The following is an 18,660-nucleotide window of genomic DNA, read 5'->3' as shown; positions in this document are numbered from 1 at the left end:
TGTTCGAACCCTGTTTTTAACCTAGTTGAAGTGCTTCTTCTTCTCCGGCAATACGTAAGAAGATAAGCCTGAAATCTCATGCTCCCTCTCTCCCTATATTTCTATTGTTTTTCAGAACTCCATCTAACATCATCTCTCTCTCTCTCATTTTTTAGAGTATTCAAAGGTTTTTTTTGGTTGAAATGCACAAAATTGGACACATCGGCCTTCTGCCTCATCAAATCTTTCTCAAAAAGGGTTTCGAGATCTCCCCCTCTCCTTCTCGACGCAAAAACAGGTACTCGAAGCGAAAACAGGTTATTCGAAGCCAAAAATTACTTGGTTGAAGTGAAAAATGTGTTTCTAGTAACATTCGTTGTTGTGTTTTTCGCTTCGACTAAGTTTTTTTAGGCTTCAAATAACTGGTTTTTTTGCTTCGACTAACATGTTTTTGGCCGCGACTAAAACTTTTGAATTCCAGTAACATTTGGAATTTTTTTCGTCTTTGACTAATATATTTTAGCTTCGAAAAATATTTGTTGGCTTCGACTATCGCGTTTTGAGCTTCGACTAACTTCTTTTTTCGCTTTGACTAACACGTTTTGGCTTCGACTAAAATTTTTTAGCTTCGATAAATACTTTTGGCTTCAAGTAACTTTTTCTGGCTTTGAGTAATTTGTTTTTTGGCATTGACTAGTTTCTTGGCTTAAGTAAATTTTATTTTTGGCTTCGAGTAAATTTTTGTTTGTCTTTGACTAACATTTTTGTGGCTTCGACTATCATTTTTTGGCTTCGAGTACCTTTTTTTTGGCTTCAACTAGCATTATTTTTGGCTTCGAGTATCATTTTTGCCTTCTAATCACTTACATTTTGCTTCAAGTACCTTGCTTTGCCTCATCTACGACAGACAGAAAGAAATACCTTCGTATACCTTTGGAGGAGGAAAAAGAAAATGAGAAAAGGGCGTCTCTAGAGAACTCCTTCTACCATCTCAGGACAAATGAGCATATGCCGGAGAAATGAAGATGTTTCGCCGGAGAAGAAGGCTTCTGTCGCTGGAAAATGAGGCCGTTTCACACAAAATGGGTCGGAGTAAAAACCAGAAATGAAAGTGTAAAACCTGGAAGTGAAAGTAAAAGAGTAAAACTGTAAAAACAAAGAAGAGAAAGATTAAAGTAAGGTTAGGGGTATTTTCGTCCTAAAAAATCATTTTTTAAATAAAATAGCATTTTCTAGAGTTTTTTCAAAAGTCAACATTTTCTCGTCATTTTTTCAAATTTGCAACATGTAACAGTAAATAACCCTATAAAAAAACAATGTTCGTCTCGTAGAAGAGGACGGGTAAAAGTGCATGTGTCAGAAAGTAGAGGGGGTGTAAATGTAATTTAACAATAGTATAAAAAAACAATGTTTGTCTCGTAGAAGAGGACATACGGGGCATCTATGTGTGATCAAAACTAGCGATCTTCCAGAACATCTTAAGATAACTCGTATGATCTGATTCACATCTAGATTGGACATCAGGTATGCATATGATTAAAAATTAAAAAGTGATCCTAACCGTCCAATATGTAGAAGGGACTGCACATTATAGAAAATTCTGCAGAGTGGATGGTTAGGATTATTTTATGGAAATGATTTTCTGGGTAAAACTTATTTACATTGTCAGCCAACAAACAAACGGTTTGGATCGTCCTATGAAGTAGGCCCCACCGTAACTCTATAAAAAATACTGGAATTTATGCCCCACACAACATATAAAATCTCATTATTAGAGAATCAGAATAGAAAGCGAAATCCCCATTTCCACAATCCTCATTTCGTTCACATTCATTCATAAATCCTATATATATATATATATATATATATATATATATATATATATATATATATATATATATATAAGTAAACCGGAATCCTCTACGCCGTGGTGCTGCCACGTGTCAGCCCCTCCTCCATCCTGTAATTTGGAAAAGTCGAAATTCTGTGTATAGCCCGTATATATCTAACTAGTAAAAAACCCTGTGTGATGCACGGGCCGACAAAGAACTGTACGAACCACGTCATAGGTTGATCCAAACCGTCCATGTGATAGAACACAACATAAATAGGTTGTGCCCAAAAATCATTTCCTTAGGTTGAGCCTAGCCCTCCAATCTATAGATGTTTCCATAATTCCTCTTGAATCGGATGGTTAAGATCACCCTATAGATTTTTTATTAAAAAACCATAAAAGAGGGGGGTAAGACTGAAATTATATGGCTTTAATGGATGCCTTTGTTAAAAGCATAAAAGAGGGGGTAGGATTGAAAATATGTGTGTTGAATGGGTGCATTTGTTAAAAAAAGTCAAAAAAAGTGATGTGTAATTCTCATAGAATTTTCAAAAAAAATCAAAATATTCTCGTCTTTTCCATCCAGCTTATTATAGTAGATAGATAATAAAAGAATTCTTTAACGTTTTTTTGTATGCATTGAATTGCTTTATAAATAGCTACTAATTTGGAGAAATAAATGCTAAGAACGTTTTGTTTGTATGCATTGAATTGTTTTATAAAAAAGCTAAAAAGAAGTAATCACAATCTTCCCTACTAATTTGGATTCCTAGATTTCCAAACGACTCCTTCCCCTCTACACTTTATAATTAGATGACGTTTGACCCGTATATATTTCCATAAATATTTCACCCCTGATTTATTTCCATGAATGTAGTGCAGCCCAAACGTTTTTCCTTCCAAAATGGCACTACCAAAACTGAGCCTCATATCCTTCGTTTACCCCCTTCTCTACAATGAATATTAGTGGATATTTTTTTTTCAAATGAAAACCGCCCAGCAATATCCTATATTAATGGATATTAAAGAATTTCTATCTAAGTGAAAACCTTCCATTTCGCATTCCAATCCATTATACCCAAGAACTATGACTCTCAAATCAGTTCATGCACCTCGACAAATCAGATGGACTTCATCCAACCCCGTCTACAGCTTGGTTTCCTCCATCAAAACCACCTGCAAATCTAAATATCTATTGGACTCTGCAAAAATATCCGAGAATAACTCTTTTCTCTTTCAACAATCAATATCATCTTAGAGGAAGAGATAAGGATTCGATGAAAGTGGGTTAGTAATTCGTATTTTTTCCCCATTCTCCTCCGCTATGTTTTTTTGGGGATTCGATACAGCTTATGCTGCAACTCGGCATGGTTCTTTTTCACATAAACCAAACTTTTGTTTGGTGCCTCCTGTTATAATTTTCAAATAATGGAGTAATTTGTTAATTTGTTTAGTTGTTAATACGGTGCTGTGATCAATTTCAGAGGAGTCAATGCCCTCATTATGCAGATATTTCTGATTTGCTTATAAAATAAAATACGGTCCTCAATTGGCAAAGAGAAGCGGTTGGTTGGACTTAATGCAGCCAGGGTTGTCATGGACATTGTTTCATGGGTCTCTCAAAGAGGTTCAGATGGTTATTTTTTTCATTTCCCTTCCATATCTTTTTTCATTTACCCATAGAATTTAGTTGATTTGTTTTATTTATTTATTTTAGTTACAAATAGATGGTCGGTCAGTTCTTTCTACCTCTTAATGTGTTTTGTTTTTTAAAATCTTTGCTTGCATATATTCAATTAAGCTATTTAAGTTTAAATTTTAACAGCTTTTTTTTCCCTTCTGCCCCGTGGATCGAAGAGCATTTTTATTTGCCCTTGCAACTTATTTATTTCTACTTTTGTTTCGGATTCATGATTTGTTTGGAGAAATGTCATGAATTCCTTTGTTTTTGGGCTTACATTTGTTATATATTTCAATTATTCATTATTTTTTGTTTAAGATATATGTCCTTCTTTGGATGGATGTGTAGAAAAACGCATGATTTAACTTTTAACCCAATGAACCGCTACATCTTCCCACGCATTTACAATGTTTAGATAAACCCTAGGGTTGCACGTTTACTCTTCCCACGCTCTCCTTATCTGTGTTTTTTTTTCTTGTCTTTTTGGGCTCCTCTTTGGTCTTTGTATTTTCTTACAAATCCTTTACGTGTGATTTTATGACTCTGTTTTACCTCTTTTTTTCTCAGGTAGCAGAGATTGGGGTGGAAAAATAAATCGTGGGATTAATCAGAGGCTGTATCAAGACAGTAGCATGCGGCAAGAAAGCCTTCAGAAACGCGACAAAAACTCCAATTCTAACTTTCTTCACGTCTCAGTTTACGCTAAGCTCCCATATATTCTTGGCCTCCGTGTATCTCCTTCTCACTGGTATGTATATTTGAGTTTTTGAGATTTTATATGCTCTGTTGCCATATATTCAGTATTTTGAGTTTTTGAGATTTTATATGCTCTGTTGCTATATAGTCAGTATTTTTCAAAAAGTCAATCATTTACATAGGATGATCACAACCCTCCAATTTATCGAGGAACTGGGTTGAGATCATCCTGTGGAAATAGTTTTTCTTAATAAACACCTCTCTCTCTCTCTCTCTCTCTCTCTCTCTCTCTCTCTCTCTCTCTCTCTCTCTCTCTCTCTCTCAGCAGAGCCATAGCCGCAATAAGCCCTGTTGCCACATAAGGAATACAGTTTTTGTTAGAGTAATTAGGTCAAGCAAGAGGTTGCTTGAAGCATTACACCCAAGGTATCTAATTTGGAATACCAAGTTTGTTGCTTCCAGCCCCTATATATATTAGATACACTAGGGTTTTAATAGGTTAGTGGGCTCTAGCCCATATAGGCCCACTACACCGGTCTATTATCTTATTGGGCTTATATTAGAACATACATGGTTTATATTATATACCCAACAATCTCCTCCTATGTTCTACATATAGCACAATCCAATAGATAGATAGTGTAATGTTCAAAACAAAATATTGAATCATCCACATCACCATATGGTCTATATCATAAAAGATCTGTAATCCAACTGAAAACATGAATCATTTTATGACAAACCAAGAGTTTTAGATATACAACAAGCTAAACTCAACCACAAGGTAGTTTCACATATAAGTGAACCCCACTGATCTTAGATGAATTCATTCATGAGGTATGATTCTCATCGAGATCCAAAATAAAGTTCCACAAAAAGTGAACTCTATGCATACTGAAATGTAAGCATAGTCTTTATGACTTTAGAAGATTTACTCATCAAGTAAGTCATCTTCATCAAAGTCCAAATCAAGACAAGCTCCTCATTTTTCGCCAATCCCTGTGAATTACCAAATATGGATTTCATGAAAATGAATCCAATCATTTGTGAAAAATACTAAAGTATCTAGTTCTACCTGATGAAGAACTTAGTACAATTCCATAATTCACGAAAGTATCTAGTTCTACCTGAAGAAGAACTTAGTACCATTCAAAATGGCTGAAAAAATATCAGTATCAATCTCACCATAAGCATCATTGTCAAGTTTCAATAAAGAACAAGACCTAAACAGCTTCTTTTGCAAATAACCATTCCTAATTGTCAAGTTTCATTAAAGAACAAGACCAACTAGTTTCTTTTGCAAAGAATCCTTTTATGTTTCTTTTTAGAATGTTACAGTCATCTTATCCATATTTGAGTTAAGCTGTATCATCAAGTTTGGAATGTACAACCTTTTCCAAAAAGGACATGTCATCAAATGTGGAATGACACACAACAACTGTAAACTTCGTCGAAACATATTAAGTGCTTATCTTGGCCAAAAGGGAGATTCGAAGATTCAAAATAACATGGATGTAGGTTAAGTCCTGTTTATACAAACTTTAACCCCATCTCCCCCACAGTTTTAAATATTCGATATTTGGTCAGTCCCTTTGTGAGAGCATCGGCCATATTATCCTTCGATCTCATATCAATCAAAGTGATAATCCTGTTTTCAATGAGATAATTCAGCATGTCATGTTTCAGCCTACAATGTCTCCTCTTACCATTAAAGAGTGAGTTCGTCACAACCATAGTTGTAGCTTGAATATCACAGAACACACTAAAGGATCTAATCCTTAACGGGGTCAGTGGAATGTCCATAACCATAATTAGATTCTTTTTCTCTTCTACTTCATTTGCAACTGAAGTGAGAGCATAAAGTTCCAATTCGACTTCCACACAACAGCAGTAGATTCGCTGTCCCCTAATTCTGATCCCCATGACAAATCAGAATATTCTTCCAGGATAGGAGGATGGCCATTATAACATAGAGCATATCCTTGAGTACCCTTAAGGTATCTCAGCAGCCTCATAAGGGCATCCCAGTGCTCATAGCCAGGATTACTAGTGAAACGACTCAGCATGCCAACTGTAAAGGCTTTGTCTGGCCTAGTGCAACTCATAGAATACATGAGACTACCAATCAGTTTAGAATAATCTAACTGATTCACACTGTCTCCTTCATTAGAAATCAGTTTCTTGGTATAATCAAATCGTGTCTCAATCGGTTTGCACTCACTGTATACTCATATAGAAAGTAGTTTTTCAATATAATGGGCTTAGCTAAGGAAAATCCCTTGCCTTCCAAAACTTACTTTTATACCAAGAATGATGTCAACAACACCCAGGTATTTCATGTCGAATTCTTTACTCAAGGTTAGTGTCACGTCACTCACTACAGAGAGATCGGAACCAAGAATCAACATCTCATCTCCATACAAGCAAATAATCATGACCTTATTCGACACAAAACGATAGTAAAGGTATTTATCCGAGTAACTGGTCATAAACCCAAAGCTCTTTACTACTTAGTCAAAATTTAATGTCACAATTTAAGTGCATGATTAAGACCAATACAAGGATTGTTAGATCTTAACATCTATACGAGCTTTGTATAATCACATACAAAGAAATATCTACTTACAGCCCATAGTCTTAGGCTCATTGGCAAATTGACTATCTACCAAGTTAGATAACCAACAGAGAGCTCATTCCATCATGAATGGCTTCTGCCTACAACATAGAGTCCCTAGATCTCATCACTTCCTGATAGGATGATGGATCATTCTCCAATTGGTAGGTCACAAAGTCCTCACCAAATTCTTGGGTACTCTATCACATGAAGGAGCATATAGAGATTTAGGATGTGATTTGCAGTCAAAGCTGTCTCTCCCCAAATGCAACTAGGCATGCCAGCTAACATTAACATGGAGTTGAACATTGAAGTTAACGTCATGTTCTTACACTCAGCTATGCCAATTGATTGAGGCGAGAGAGGAGCAGTAGTTTCAAGGATTACTCCCTGAGAGGCACATAATTCCTTGCACAGAATTCCTTGAACCCTGTCAATGTGTATCTTCTCCTTCTCTATCACCCCTTAACTCTCACACTTGTGAAATTTAATTGACATATATAATGGTATCTTATGAGTGATAGAAAGGTGGACCATTTTCTAATAGTGCACATCTCCCAATTGGTAGTGTAACAACTTAGGATCAATGAGCGGTGAACTATCATAACTAACAGTCTCATGTTCTAAACTCAAACCATACATATCATCTATCAAATATGCACAATCAAAATAGTATGAGTTAACAATCAAAGTTACTCTACCACACATAAATGAAGTACATATGCCAGCATAGTCTAAAAGCATAGTCTAAAAGACTAATAGAAATTAAATTCTTTTGAGGAGCAAGAACTACTTTAACAATTTTTAAAGTTAGTATTTGTCCTGAATAAAGGACCAGGTTTGCTGTACCAGCGTGAGTCACCTCTACCTCTGCTCCACTGGCCACTGTAACGGTCTCTTTTGCGGCAACAATATCAACTAGTAGTTTTTTGGAGTTGCAAACATGACAAGTGGCTCCTGTATCTAACCACCAATCTGAAGAAGTACTGACCTTACTGTTACCCAACATAGCAACAAAACTCTTAGGCGCAGTCTTACCGACCATCATATGAGCGTCCTTTTGTGGTGTGTCAGATTTAGCCTTCTTAGGGTGTTTACACACTGCAGCAAAGTGACCCCATTTCCCACAGCTGTGGCACTTGCCCTTCTTTTTCTGAAATATAGTCTTTTTGGCCTCCAACTTGAGATGTTCACTTTTAGGTGACTTGGATTTTCGAGAAAATTTCTTGGGATATATTACCGCATTAGCAGCAGACTGATGCTGTCTAACCATCCCCAAGTTATTCCTAGCTCGATTCTCATCTTCGATTCAAATGAATCGTTTGAGATCATCCAGTCCCACTTGCACGTTTTTCCGATACATTTTAGTTTTAAAAGAGTGCCATGCAGATGGTAACTTATATATGATTGCACCCACAAGAAACGAGTCACAGACTACTATTTTTTCATTATGCAACTTAGATCTCAAATTCTCTAGATTAGTTACTTGAGGAGTGATTTACGTGTCCTCTTGAAACTTGAAATCCATGAATTCCTCCTCCTTGAATTAAGCATCTAAGTTGTCACATAGGTCTTTAGCAGTGTTATATTTACTAGAGGTTTCTGCAAAACGGTCTGAATGACAATTCAACAAGTAGTCTTTGCAGAAATCCTCATCTTTAAGCCATTGAGAGTCATCAACTTCTTCATCCATCTCAGCAAAGGTACTCAAAACGGTGTAAAAACAATTCACGTATGTCAGACCGAATTGAGTCTTTCGCTTCCAGGAATTAAACTCGGATCCACCAAAGGATTGAAGTTTGACCATCCCAATCCAAGTCGAATCCAAGAACTGAACCGTGTGAACCGCCCGCAAATCCAAGAGAAATTTGGGACCAACGATTCCTCCACCAAATTATTCCGTTGAATATTCAGCCCCATGGGATGCGGCCAAAAAAGATTTTCGTCCACCAAGGGTTCGGCAATGGTATTTAGACCCCAAGATTCAGCAAAGCGACAGTTGTGGCCACAAGGGACTATGACACAAGGATCCCACCAACAACACTACCTCCAAAAGAGTGTATCAACAGTAGCGTGGATTCAACAAGGCAAATTCGGAAAACTTGACTAACAAAAATTTAGCCCAAGAATTTAAAGCCTTGCAAGTCCTTTGACTTTGCACCTTCTGCTCCTCATGAAATTGGCCAACGAGCTTTGAAAGTTATTCAACCGACAAGCTTTGGAAAAAAAAGGGCCAACAAGGGTTTACAATATCAACTTGACATCAAGTGATTTGGGCCACCACTAATTTGGCTTTGAAAGGTTCTCTGCCACCACCAAGAACCAAGATGTTCTGATTTTTGCAACTGCCGTGAGAACCCAAATTGCCCCAAACCTCAAAATGAGATACTCCAAAACAAATCTCACTCCTCAAGAAATCAAGGAGACAACGATGGAGATGCTCCAAATTCATGAGATCCAAACGGCGGCAAGAGGTTAAACCTACGGCAGTGAGTTCAAAGGAGAGAGACCAAAATACAGCAGATCCGAGGAAGAAGATGGCCGTCGGTGGTTTCTCCTCCTCTCTCACACCGTTAGAATCTTGCCCAATAACTGGAATTTCTCCACGGTTTTTGCATCAGATTACAACAAACCCACAATCTTGTGGGGGAGCTGGTGTGAAAGGAGGTATTCACGATGTGGGTTTCCTTGTGGGAAAAAATTAAATAAATTCTCACGAGATGGGTTTCATTGTTCTTGCCGAGTGGAATAAAACCCACGGCTAATTCAATTGACGTAACCCACGCCCAAACCCATGGCCAAATCGTTTGGTAGCCCACTTCCAAAGAGAAATTGAAGAGAACCCCAAATCGACAAAGTAGCTGGTTCAAGAAGGCAACCCACCTCAAAATAACGATTGAAATTTAGAAGAGACCCACGTCTATATTGTCTCAGAATTCACAACGTCTCTGTGTGTGGGTTTCCACCAAAACTATCTTGTTTCAATCGAAGGATTTGATTTGTCCACCAAGACAACCTTCCAATCCAAGCGAAGAAGAAAAATCCGATGTCCCCCCACCTGCTACAGAAGAACCTGCTCCACCGGCTTAAGAAAAGAGAAGGCCGTCGTTGCTGTGACCACCGTTGATGATGATGGAGCCAAGACGGTGTTGGGTTTTTAATGCTAGAACGATCCCCTCCGTCCGATATAACGTCAATCGAATAAGAATCCGAGAGAGACCCACTGCCGTGTGAAACAAAAAACCAAATCCAAGAGGTTTGGTGTAAAGCGATTCCAAGCAAAGATGAAGAAAAGCCAAAAACGTATTTTGGGTTTTTCTTAATGCTTCAAGATTGTTAGAGTAATTAGGTCAAGCAAGAGGTTGCTTGAAGCATTACACCCAAGGTATCTAATTTGGAATACCAAGTTTGTTGCCTCCAGCCCCTATATATTTTAGATACACTAGGGTTTTAATAGGTTAGTGGGCTCTAGCCCAAATAGGCCCACTACACCGGTCCATTATCTTATTGGGCTTATATTAGAACATACATGGGTTATATTATATACCCAACAGTTTTCAATTTGTATTCGACGCCGATTGTAAGTCCTAATTTGTTTTTCATTATCTTTTATCGGTTGAGGTGTAATTTTAGGCTTCTGAGATCCGAAATTTAGAGGGAATTTGTAATTTTCTATAATTAATTAATAAAATAATTTTTGTTTGGCTAATTAGAGTTTATTTTGTGTGGTGTTTTTTGCCTGATTTTTTAGGGTTTGGCTCTCACAAAGGTCCCAATAATTAAATTTCTGAAAATTATTGGAGGTACAAAATTGGCTTCCCCAACTTGGTCTGAGAAGGCCTGGTTATCTCTGATCGAATGCCCGTCTCTTCATCAAAGATTTATGTTTCTTAACTCACTTCAAATGTATACAAAGAAATGCCCCAATATTCCAGTCAATAGTACTCAATAAAGTTCTTACAAAGCAACTATCCAGTTTTCATGGTGGGCTTGCTAAGTAGATTAGTATTTAAATACTCCTTTTCGAGGTTTTAAGGACAAAGGCAGAAAAGGTTTAGTAGTCATAAAACCTATGTAACTGTTCATTGTTGAATAAAGGGTGATTTGTTTTTATTTCATAAGTTTTCTATTTCTTTGATTAATTTTAGGTTTCTCTGCCTCTCTATTATTCTCTCTAGAATCTACATCCAATCTGATCCAATTAAGATTAGAGCTAATCATAACTTGGCCCAGCTTCTACCTAATTGCATATTGGGTGGAATTTGTGTGTAGAATGCAATCTAATACAGAAATTGCTCCCAAAATGCATCTGGGTTGCAAACACAAATTGACCATTAGTGTTTTTGTTGGTTTGTCGAGACTCGAGATCATGTTTAATTTCTTCACATTTTTTGCGTTCTTACATGGCTTTCTGGGAGTTAATTCTAGACATCATGTTATTAATGTTGCCTATATGGGATTTTTGGTTTGCCATCCATCCCCATAAGAATATGCTACCGAGCTTTAAGTTGTACACCGAAGAGAAGCGTATCAATTCACAAGATTCAAGCTATGTATTAGAATTCCATTAAATTTTATGTATTTCAACTCTTATTTTATTGACTTTTCTGAATTAATTTAATTTTTGTCCACCATCTCTTTCTCGCCCCATCGCACGGGTCTGCAACTAGTTACTGACAAAGGGCCACTTTTTAGTTTTTTCATCACTAGAGATCCGTGGGTATGTCATATGTGGAAACAACTGGGTTGCCCTGTTTGTTCAATCATTAAAGCCACTATATGTCTTACCCTCTCGTTTTGATATTCGCACCCTGCTCCGGTGTCATTTTTTTTCATTAGCCAAGCTGATACAAAAGGCAAATAAAAGGATGTGCTCTTCCTCCGTTGAGAGCTAAGAAGCTTTGCTCACCTAAAAATCCAATCAATAAAATGGAGACCAATTCTCTCCTTTTGTGGCAACCCATATTGAAAGACAAACCCCTTGTCACCGAGAAGCTCCTCTTTGGTTTCACTCCCCCAACAGTAGGAATTGCACTTATAGCTATCTTCATTTGTATCCTCTTGGAGATTACAAAGAAAAGGCCACCTGGGTCTGACACCCTCGACCGGAAACCGGCGACCGTGAACTGTCTCCCTCAGCCCAAGGCCTCTATGCTCTGGCAATGGCCGATCCGTACACATATACTTGATTTTAAAAGTAGCTTGACTGCTTAACTAAGGTATTGAGAGTGAAGTGTGTTCTATTACTTGGGATTTTACAAGGCTACATTTGCCTTTTTTTTTTTATCCGGGTGGCGGATGGAGTTTTTTTTTTTTTTTTTGCCGAGAATTAAAAGAAATAAATGAGCTGTTTTCTTTAATTTTTGCCGTGGATTGATGAAAGGCTATATGTATGTTGCTATGTTCATGAATGGGAGAGGAAACTATTCTCATATATTTTTTTTGGGAAAAGATATCAGCACAACCATATCTCACGAGCGATTAGAGAAGAAAAGACAGCTGGGGTTTGTGCAAAAATTAAAAAAAATATGGGAAATGATTTTAGCACTCTAATGTTTTAATAGGATGGGATAGCTACTTGTCTTCTATTGTTTAAAGGGCTGTCAAAAGGTTATTTACAGTTCACAAAAAGCCCTAACAACACCGGTTAAAAACAAAAAAATACATTCTACTTTCGCTTCCTATCAAAATATAGGAGTGCTAAAATCATTTCCCCAATTCCCCTCCAATTTTTTATTTCTTTCTTCTTTTTATCCTTTTAGAAACTCCCTGAGTCATTGGACTGGTCCGAGTCGATTGGATTTTACCGGGGCAGAGCTTCCATCCGAATCCGAGTCTCACCTTTTTCCCTACATTGTCAATCAAAGCAAATTGACTCACCGAGTTGACTCCTTTTACCATGACCGAGTTCTTGTCTAAGTCAGGAGATTTTAAGGGTATAAATCCATGTGACCGATATGCATCGATAGTCAGATGACCCCAACATATTTCTTACATTTTTTTCTTGAAAAGATGAACATTCATGGATACCTGAAATTGATTTCGTGGAAAACTTTTTTCGTGAAATTGTTCATGATTCAAACCATATATTTATCTAGTGGGCCCTGCAATGGATTGGTTTTGGATAAAAAAGCAACCTTGATTGGGTAATTCTAATCATCCAAATGTCGAAGACCCATCCATAGCAAGGCCCATTAGAAAAATGGTTTTGGATCAATGTTTTGAAAATCACTTGAATTGAAAAAGGTCATCATGGGAGATGACAAAAACTTATACAAAAATAAAAATATATATAGATAAAATAATGAAAACAACAAAATATATGCAGATGTAACTTGAGTGAGTAGGTAATTTGGTAATTAACTTCTAAACTAATTGATTAGCACTACAAGATATGTAGATATTGGCAACGGATAAAATCCGTCATTAGAAGTAATTACTCAACTCAACTCAAATCAACAAAGCCTTTGTCCCAAACTAGTTGGGGTCGGCTGTCATTAGAAGTAATTAGTGACAAAAAAAAAAAAAAACTTCCGTCTCAATTAATTTGGGCAAAAGTTGAAAAAACTTTTAGAAAAATACTAAAATTGTAGATAAAATAAGGAAAACAACAAATAAGAGAAAAATATATGCACATGTAACTTGTGTGAGTAGGTAATTTGATAATTGTGTTCTAAATTAATTGGTTGAGTCTACAAGATATGTAGACATTGGCGATGGATAAAATCCGTCATTATAAGTAATTAGTGATCACAAAAGAAAAACCTCCGTCTCAATAAAAGGTGTTGCTAATTCAAAGAAATCGTGACGGATGTAATTCCGCTGCCTATTATCAACAATTAACCACAGAAGTAAACCGCCACTAATATTTTTTTATAAATTTAAGTGTTATTTGAAAAGACAGAGACTATCTTCCCCTAATTTATATTGTTCTCATTTTTAGAACTAGAACCATGCAGGAAATGTCTCAAATATTAGGGAAATGATGTAATCTCCTTTTTTTAGTAGGGACAGTCCCCTCTAGTGTATATGAGTAGTCATAAATACACTAGAGGGAGCTGGCCCAAGCCAAAAAAGGGGGCCAATATATGCCTTCCCAATTATTATTATTTTTTGACTTGACTGGGCCTACTCACACATTGATAAGTTTTAAACATCAAAAGCACCCTACCCATGTCTGTGATGACAGATGCCAATCGTTTATGTATGAGCAAGTGCTTGTTTGATGTGAATCGACCGCCACGCCTTGGGCATTTTGTTTTCTCCATTTTCAACGTGTGGGACCCATCTTTTGCATGTTTTGTGATCACAAGATCCAAAGATCCTCGTGTCAAAATAACTAAAAAAAAGAGGTGGCTGCTCTGATATTCCGACCCACTAGTTTTCTTACCACCTGATCCAAAGATTCAGCCATTAGTTGCTGAAAAAATTGAAGATTAGTGGCAGCCGTAAACAGATTTAGCAGGGGGACCGAAATTCAAGAGAAAACGATAAAAATAGTAAATCTTTGAACTTGTGGTCAAAGACCTCTCTCTCATTTGAAGTTCTCCCTTCTTTATTGTTCGTTCTTGTTCTTTTTCTTTTTTTTCCTACCCAAGTTGCACCCCTCTCACCGCCCCACTCGAAGAGGGGGTGAAAATATCATTTCCCCATCTAAATAAGACATAGGTCACGTTTGGTTGCCAGGAATTATTTTTCATGATAAATTGGGCGTCTCTAAGTGGAGATGAGGGTGAGGTCGGCTAAAAATCCGGAATCATAATCCCAGAACTAGTGGAGAAGTTGCTAAAAGGTTGATCCGGTTTTGAGTATAGTTTTTGGTTTCCTGATATTTAGCAACTTCTCCTCGCTCCAGACACTAGTTCTGGGATTTTGTTTCCAGATTTTTAGCTGACTTCATCCTCATCTCCACTAGATGCCCAACTAATCATGAAAAACAATTCCTGGAAGCCTAACATGCCCATAATTTTTATTCCTTTCTGATCTATGGTGGTGGTGGTAGGGTGGCATACTATTAGGTCCATCATGCCTGGGACGTCTTGGTAAGGGTTGGTTGGCTTCTGTAGACACCCCATTTTGACCAAACCCTTGATAATCTTGTTTGAGCAAAACCGTATCAAATCAGTGATTTAGGGTCCCAAATTTTATCTTAGGATAGGTTAGGATTCCATCTAGGTCCCTGCAAAATTTCGTCGAAATCTTAGTAGAAATGCCACATAAGAAGAAGCGAGTAAGGAACGTAGTGTAAACAAAAGGGCGGGTGAATTTATCCTGAGCTGGGCAGAGTATGAGTCATATGGGACACGATAGAACCGCGCGCTCATCAATATTTGCGTACCGCGCGCCCATAAAAAATAGTTGTGCCAATATCAACATCACTAAAGCCTATAAATAATACACTTAAACTCTCATTTTTAAGGATCTAGGGTTTTTCCTAATTTCTAGAGAGAGAAAGAGTGGGAAAACCGAGTTCTTTTCTTCTGCGTTATGAAAACCCTAACCATAGCTCATTTTTAGTTCGAAAATTCTTCTTTTTGTTCAAGATTTTTCTCTTTTTCTCTATATCTTGCTAACATTTGTTTGTATCACTTCTCCCTATTCATTCTCAAGTCTCAATTTTGTAAGAAAAGACCTCAGATCCATGTTTTTCTCATGTCCAAACTCTAATTCGATGCAAGATTTCTTAGATGTGTAATATTCTTAGGTTTAAGGTGTTAGATCAGGTGTTATTCTTAAATCAGAGCTTAAATTCAAAGAATAAGAATAGAAGTTAAAGAGTAATTCAAGAAAATCAAGTTGAGAAGAAAAGGAAAGTAAAGAACACAAGGAGCACTCGTTTCTACATTTCAGGTATTTATTATATTTTGTAATTTTTTTATGAGATCCTATTAGAATCTGGTTTTGTTTGCCTTTAAATATAAAATGCTATTAGCATCTGTAACTCATTTATTGATCATAATCTCTCTCTGAATTTAGATCTTTTGCTCTTTAAATATATATTCCTGATTTTTTCTGATATTTGTTTAGACTAGTCATTTTGTGAAAAGAATAATTTTGTATACCTAGGGGTTTTTAATTCATCTTATTGACAGATTTTGCTTATAGCTTATTTGTTAAGTAAATGATATGATTCAGGTCATGATTTGTCTCATGCTTATTCAAGTAGTTAGTGATTAGTTTTAGCTTAAAAGTTTGTATGGTAGAAATTGAATTCAGCTACTTGTGAGTATATAAAGAAATTCATCATTCAGTTTATTCCAATTTTTTTTAACAAGTCGTACACTTCAATTTTGTTGTCATGTCCTAAAAGCAGTTCAGGTTCAATCTATTGGTTTAATTGCTTTAGATATGTTGGTGAAATCATCTAAGTTGGCTGGGAGATTAGTAATATAGGCCTTGAACAATTTATTCTAGTCCAAATAATATTGTGAAGGGAATGCAAACCATTAAAGTTTGTGCTTAAGTGTTACACTTGGAATCTTTTTTTAAGTCATTAACTATTCAACTTTAAAAGGGAATTTCTTTTTATAAACCCAATTCAACCCCCTCTTGGGTTGCCCATTGGGATATCAATTAGGGTTATAAGTAGTTAAAGAGGACTTCATGGGTGATTAGAACTACAAGTTTTAATGATTTATAGTTTAAAATCTTGATGTTTTATTCATTTTTTTAAGTTTTTTGAAAAAAAAAGAACTTTTAAGTTTTATCTTATAAAAAAAGAGTGTCGAAAGTTTTGCATACACTTCTTTAGATTATATTTAAAATGAGCATTTCAAGTTCTATATACACTCCTTTGGCATTGCCAAAAGGGAAAAATACTCGTTTTAAAAAAATCACCTAAATAGGAAGCGTGGAAGAATTTAGATTCTGACAATAAATTTTGGAAACGAGAAGAATTTAGATTCCAAACCAAGCTTCCAACCCAACTAGGGAGCTTCCAGTACCTATGATAAAGACTAAGGAAGCTATACCACTTTCTTTTCTCACCTTTCCATGGTGTTGTATACCAGTTGCAATACCGCCGGCATTCACCTCGGAGAGACTCTTATCAACATAAAATGTGGCTTTTTGATGTGGATTTTCACCACACCGAAGCGAAGATTTCAGCGAGAGAGGACCTGTTAAGCTTGGAGAAAATTTGTCTTCTAACAAGGAAAAAAAGTTAACTCACTTGTTAACTTGCAAAAACAAAAATATTTTGCCTATAACTTTTTTTTGAATGGTATTTTGCCTATAACTTAGCGATAAAGCATCACATTTACCTCCCCCTGATTGCTTCCACAACCACTCCGAAATAGCCGAATCATAAGAAGCAACATGCTGAAAAGCCTTCCAAGCAAGCCGCCTCCGGAACTGCTGACTATCGTCTCTTTCTCCTTTCAGAAATTCCAAGAGTGCTGGATAGTCTTTGAAGTCGACTGCAACCAAAACATCCTTGTGATTTTGTTAACAACATGCTTTATCTCAATATAAATACATTAGAAACTAGACAATTGGAATCAGTCCCGCACTAAAATGGGGTGGGGACCCTATGTCATAAAAAAAAAAAACACTAGACAACTGGCATGGAAGATTTAAAATGGTAACCTTTGCAGCAGCTCTAAGCATGGCAGTGCCACCGATATCAATGTTCTCAATGCCATCCTCGAATGTAATCCCACTGGTATTGGAAACTTTCTCATAGAAAGGATAGAAGTTCACCACCACTACATCAAATGTCCCTGTAGATGTAGTGTTGAAAGAGAACCCATATTAGCAACTATTACCTGTGACGGGAGCAATCAGAACCATATCATTATCTTAGACTTAGGAAATGCAAATACATGAACAACTACAAGCGCAGAGAATTTCTTCTCATGCACACAATCATGAATAATTGCATACATATAGGTGTCAACTACATTGGAACTCACCAATTCCATGCTTGTTTAGAGCTTCCATGTGATGACCTAGATCTCTTCTAGCAAGAATTCCCCCATGTATGTTTGGATGTAGCGTTTTCACACGACCGTCAAGCTGTAGGAGTAAATAACTAGACTGTCCATAATTCACATATAAAATATGATGCTTTGAAATGTAAACAACATGGGGCCTTTTTTATTTAATTTAAGAAAGAAACAGGGGACTCATTAATAAGGAATCAGTATCCAAAGCCAACATAGAAAGATCTATACTAGATCCAGGGCCAGAATACAACATGCAATTATACCATTCAAGAATAGAAGTATCAGATTGAAATCAATTATAACCCTCCAGAAAAATCACGGTTGACAATGTAACTCAGGATATGATTAAGACAACACCTATGCAACAAGAAAAGAAGGTAAAATAGAAAATTAGCACTTCTGCTTTCAAAAGGAAGAGATGAAAACAGTGGGATATTATAGCTAATATTGAAACTACAGATAGCATTATGCACCTTCACAGGCCTGAATACAATTATCATTTGGGATGCTTGTTGCGCGGGCTTCGGGTGAGAGCAAGGGCGCTAGTTTAGGAGTTTTTATTTCCAGTTATTCAGTTTAATTGAGAGAGTAGCTTTAGGAGGAATGAGCATCGAATTATTTCGTTTAGTTTAATTGATGTAGTCCGTTGGACAAAGATATTTAGTTTCCGCATTGATTACTCTGATAGATAATTAATAAATTAGATATTGTTTTAGTTGCCCTGTTTATTGCATTGTTCTAGTATGAATGCCTTACATATTCGTAGTTGATAAATATGTGGCGTTGTTATGTGAATAGACCGGAATTCAGTTTGGGGGCGTGACACAATGGATGCACATGCAACTATAATGAAGTAAACACATGGTTCGATAGACGATTAAAATCAAAATATATAATAATTTAAAACACA

General features: G+C 36.6%; 1 protein-coding gene across 1 annotated transcript; it reads right to left on the bottom strand.

The window, feature by feature from the left end:
* Positions 1 to 16,701: 16,701 nt before the first annotated feature.
* Positions 16,702 to 17,726, bottom strand: LOC143885597 (uncharacterized). The gene is made up of 4 exons (XM_077389804.1): positions 17,628 to 17,726; positions 17,394 to 17,541; positions 17,067 to 17,249; positions 16,702 to 16,946 (listed from the first exon to the last, which is right to left on the bottom strand). The coding sequence occupies exons 1-4, from the start codon at positions 17,724 to 17,726 to the stop codon at positions 16,702 to 16,704; spliced, it is 675 nt and encodes a 224-aa protein (XP_077245919.1).
* Between the last annotated feature and the right edge of the window lie 934 nt (positions 17,727 to 18,660).

This window comes from Tasmannia lanceolata, unplaced genomic scaffold (genome assembly GCF_043159265.1).
Source record: "Tasmannia lanceolata isolate RefF3 unplaced genomic scaffold, GAP_Taslan_0.1 ptg000008l, whole genome shotgun sequence".
Taxonomy (NCBI): domain Eukaryota; kingdom Viridiplantae; phylum Streptophyta; class Magnoliopsida; order Canellales; family Winteraceae; genus Tasmannia; species Tasmannia lanceolata.
The sequence above is the reverse complement of the archived record's forward strand: the minus strand, read 5'-3'. Positions and strand labels throughout refer to the sequence as shown.

What these genes read in the sequence shown, in the direction of transcription:
- LOC143885597 (XM_077389804.1), bottom strand. Translation starts at nt 17,726, where the DNA reads ATGGAATTGGTGAGTTCCAATGTAGTTGACACCTATATGTATGCAATT. An exon ending in CATGCTTAGAGCTGCTGCAA is followed by an intron (nt 17,250 to 17,393) that starts AGGTTACCATTT and finishes CATGTTGTTAAC; the next exon opens with AAAATCACAAGGATGTTTTG. An exon ending in GTGGAAGCAATCAGGGGGAG is followed by an intron (nt 16,947 to 17,066) that starts GTAAATGTGATG and finishes CCTTGTTAGAAG; the next exon opens with ACAAATTTTCTCCAAGCTTA.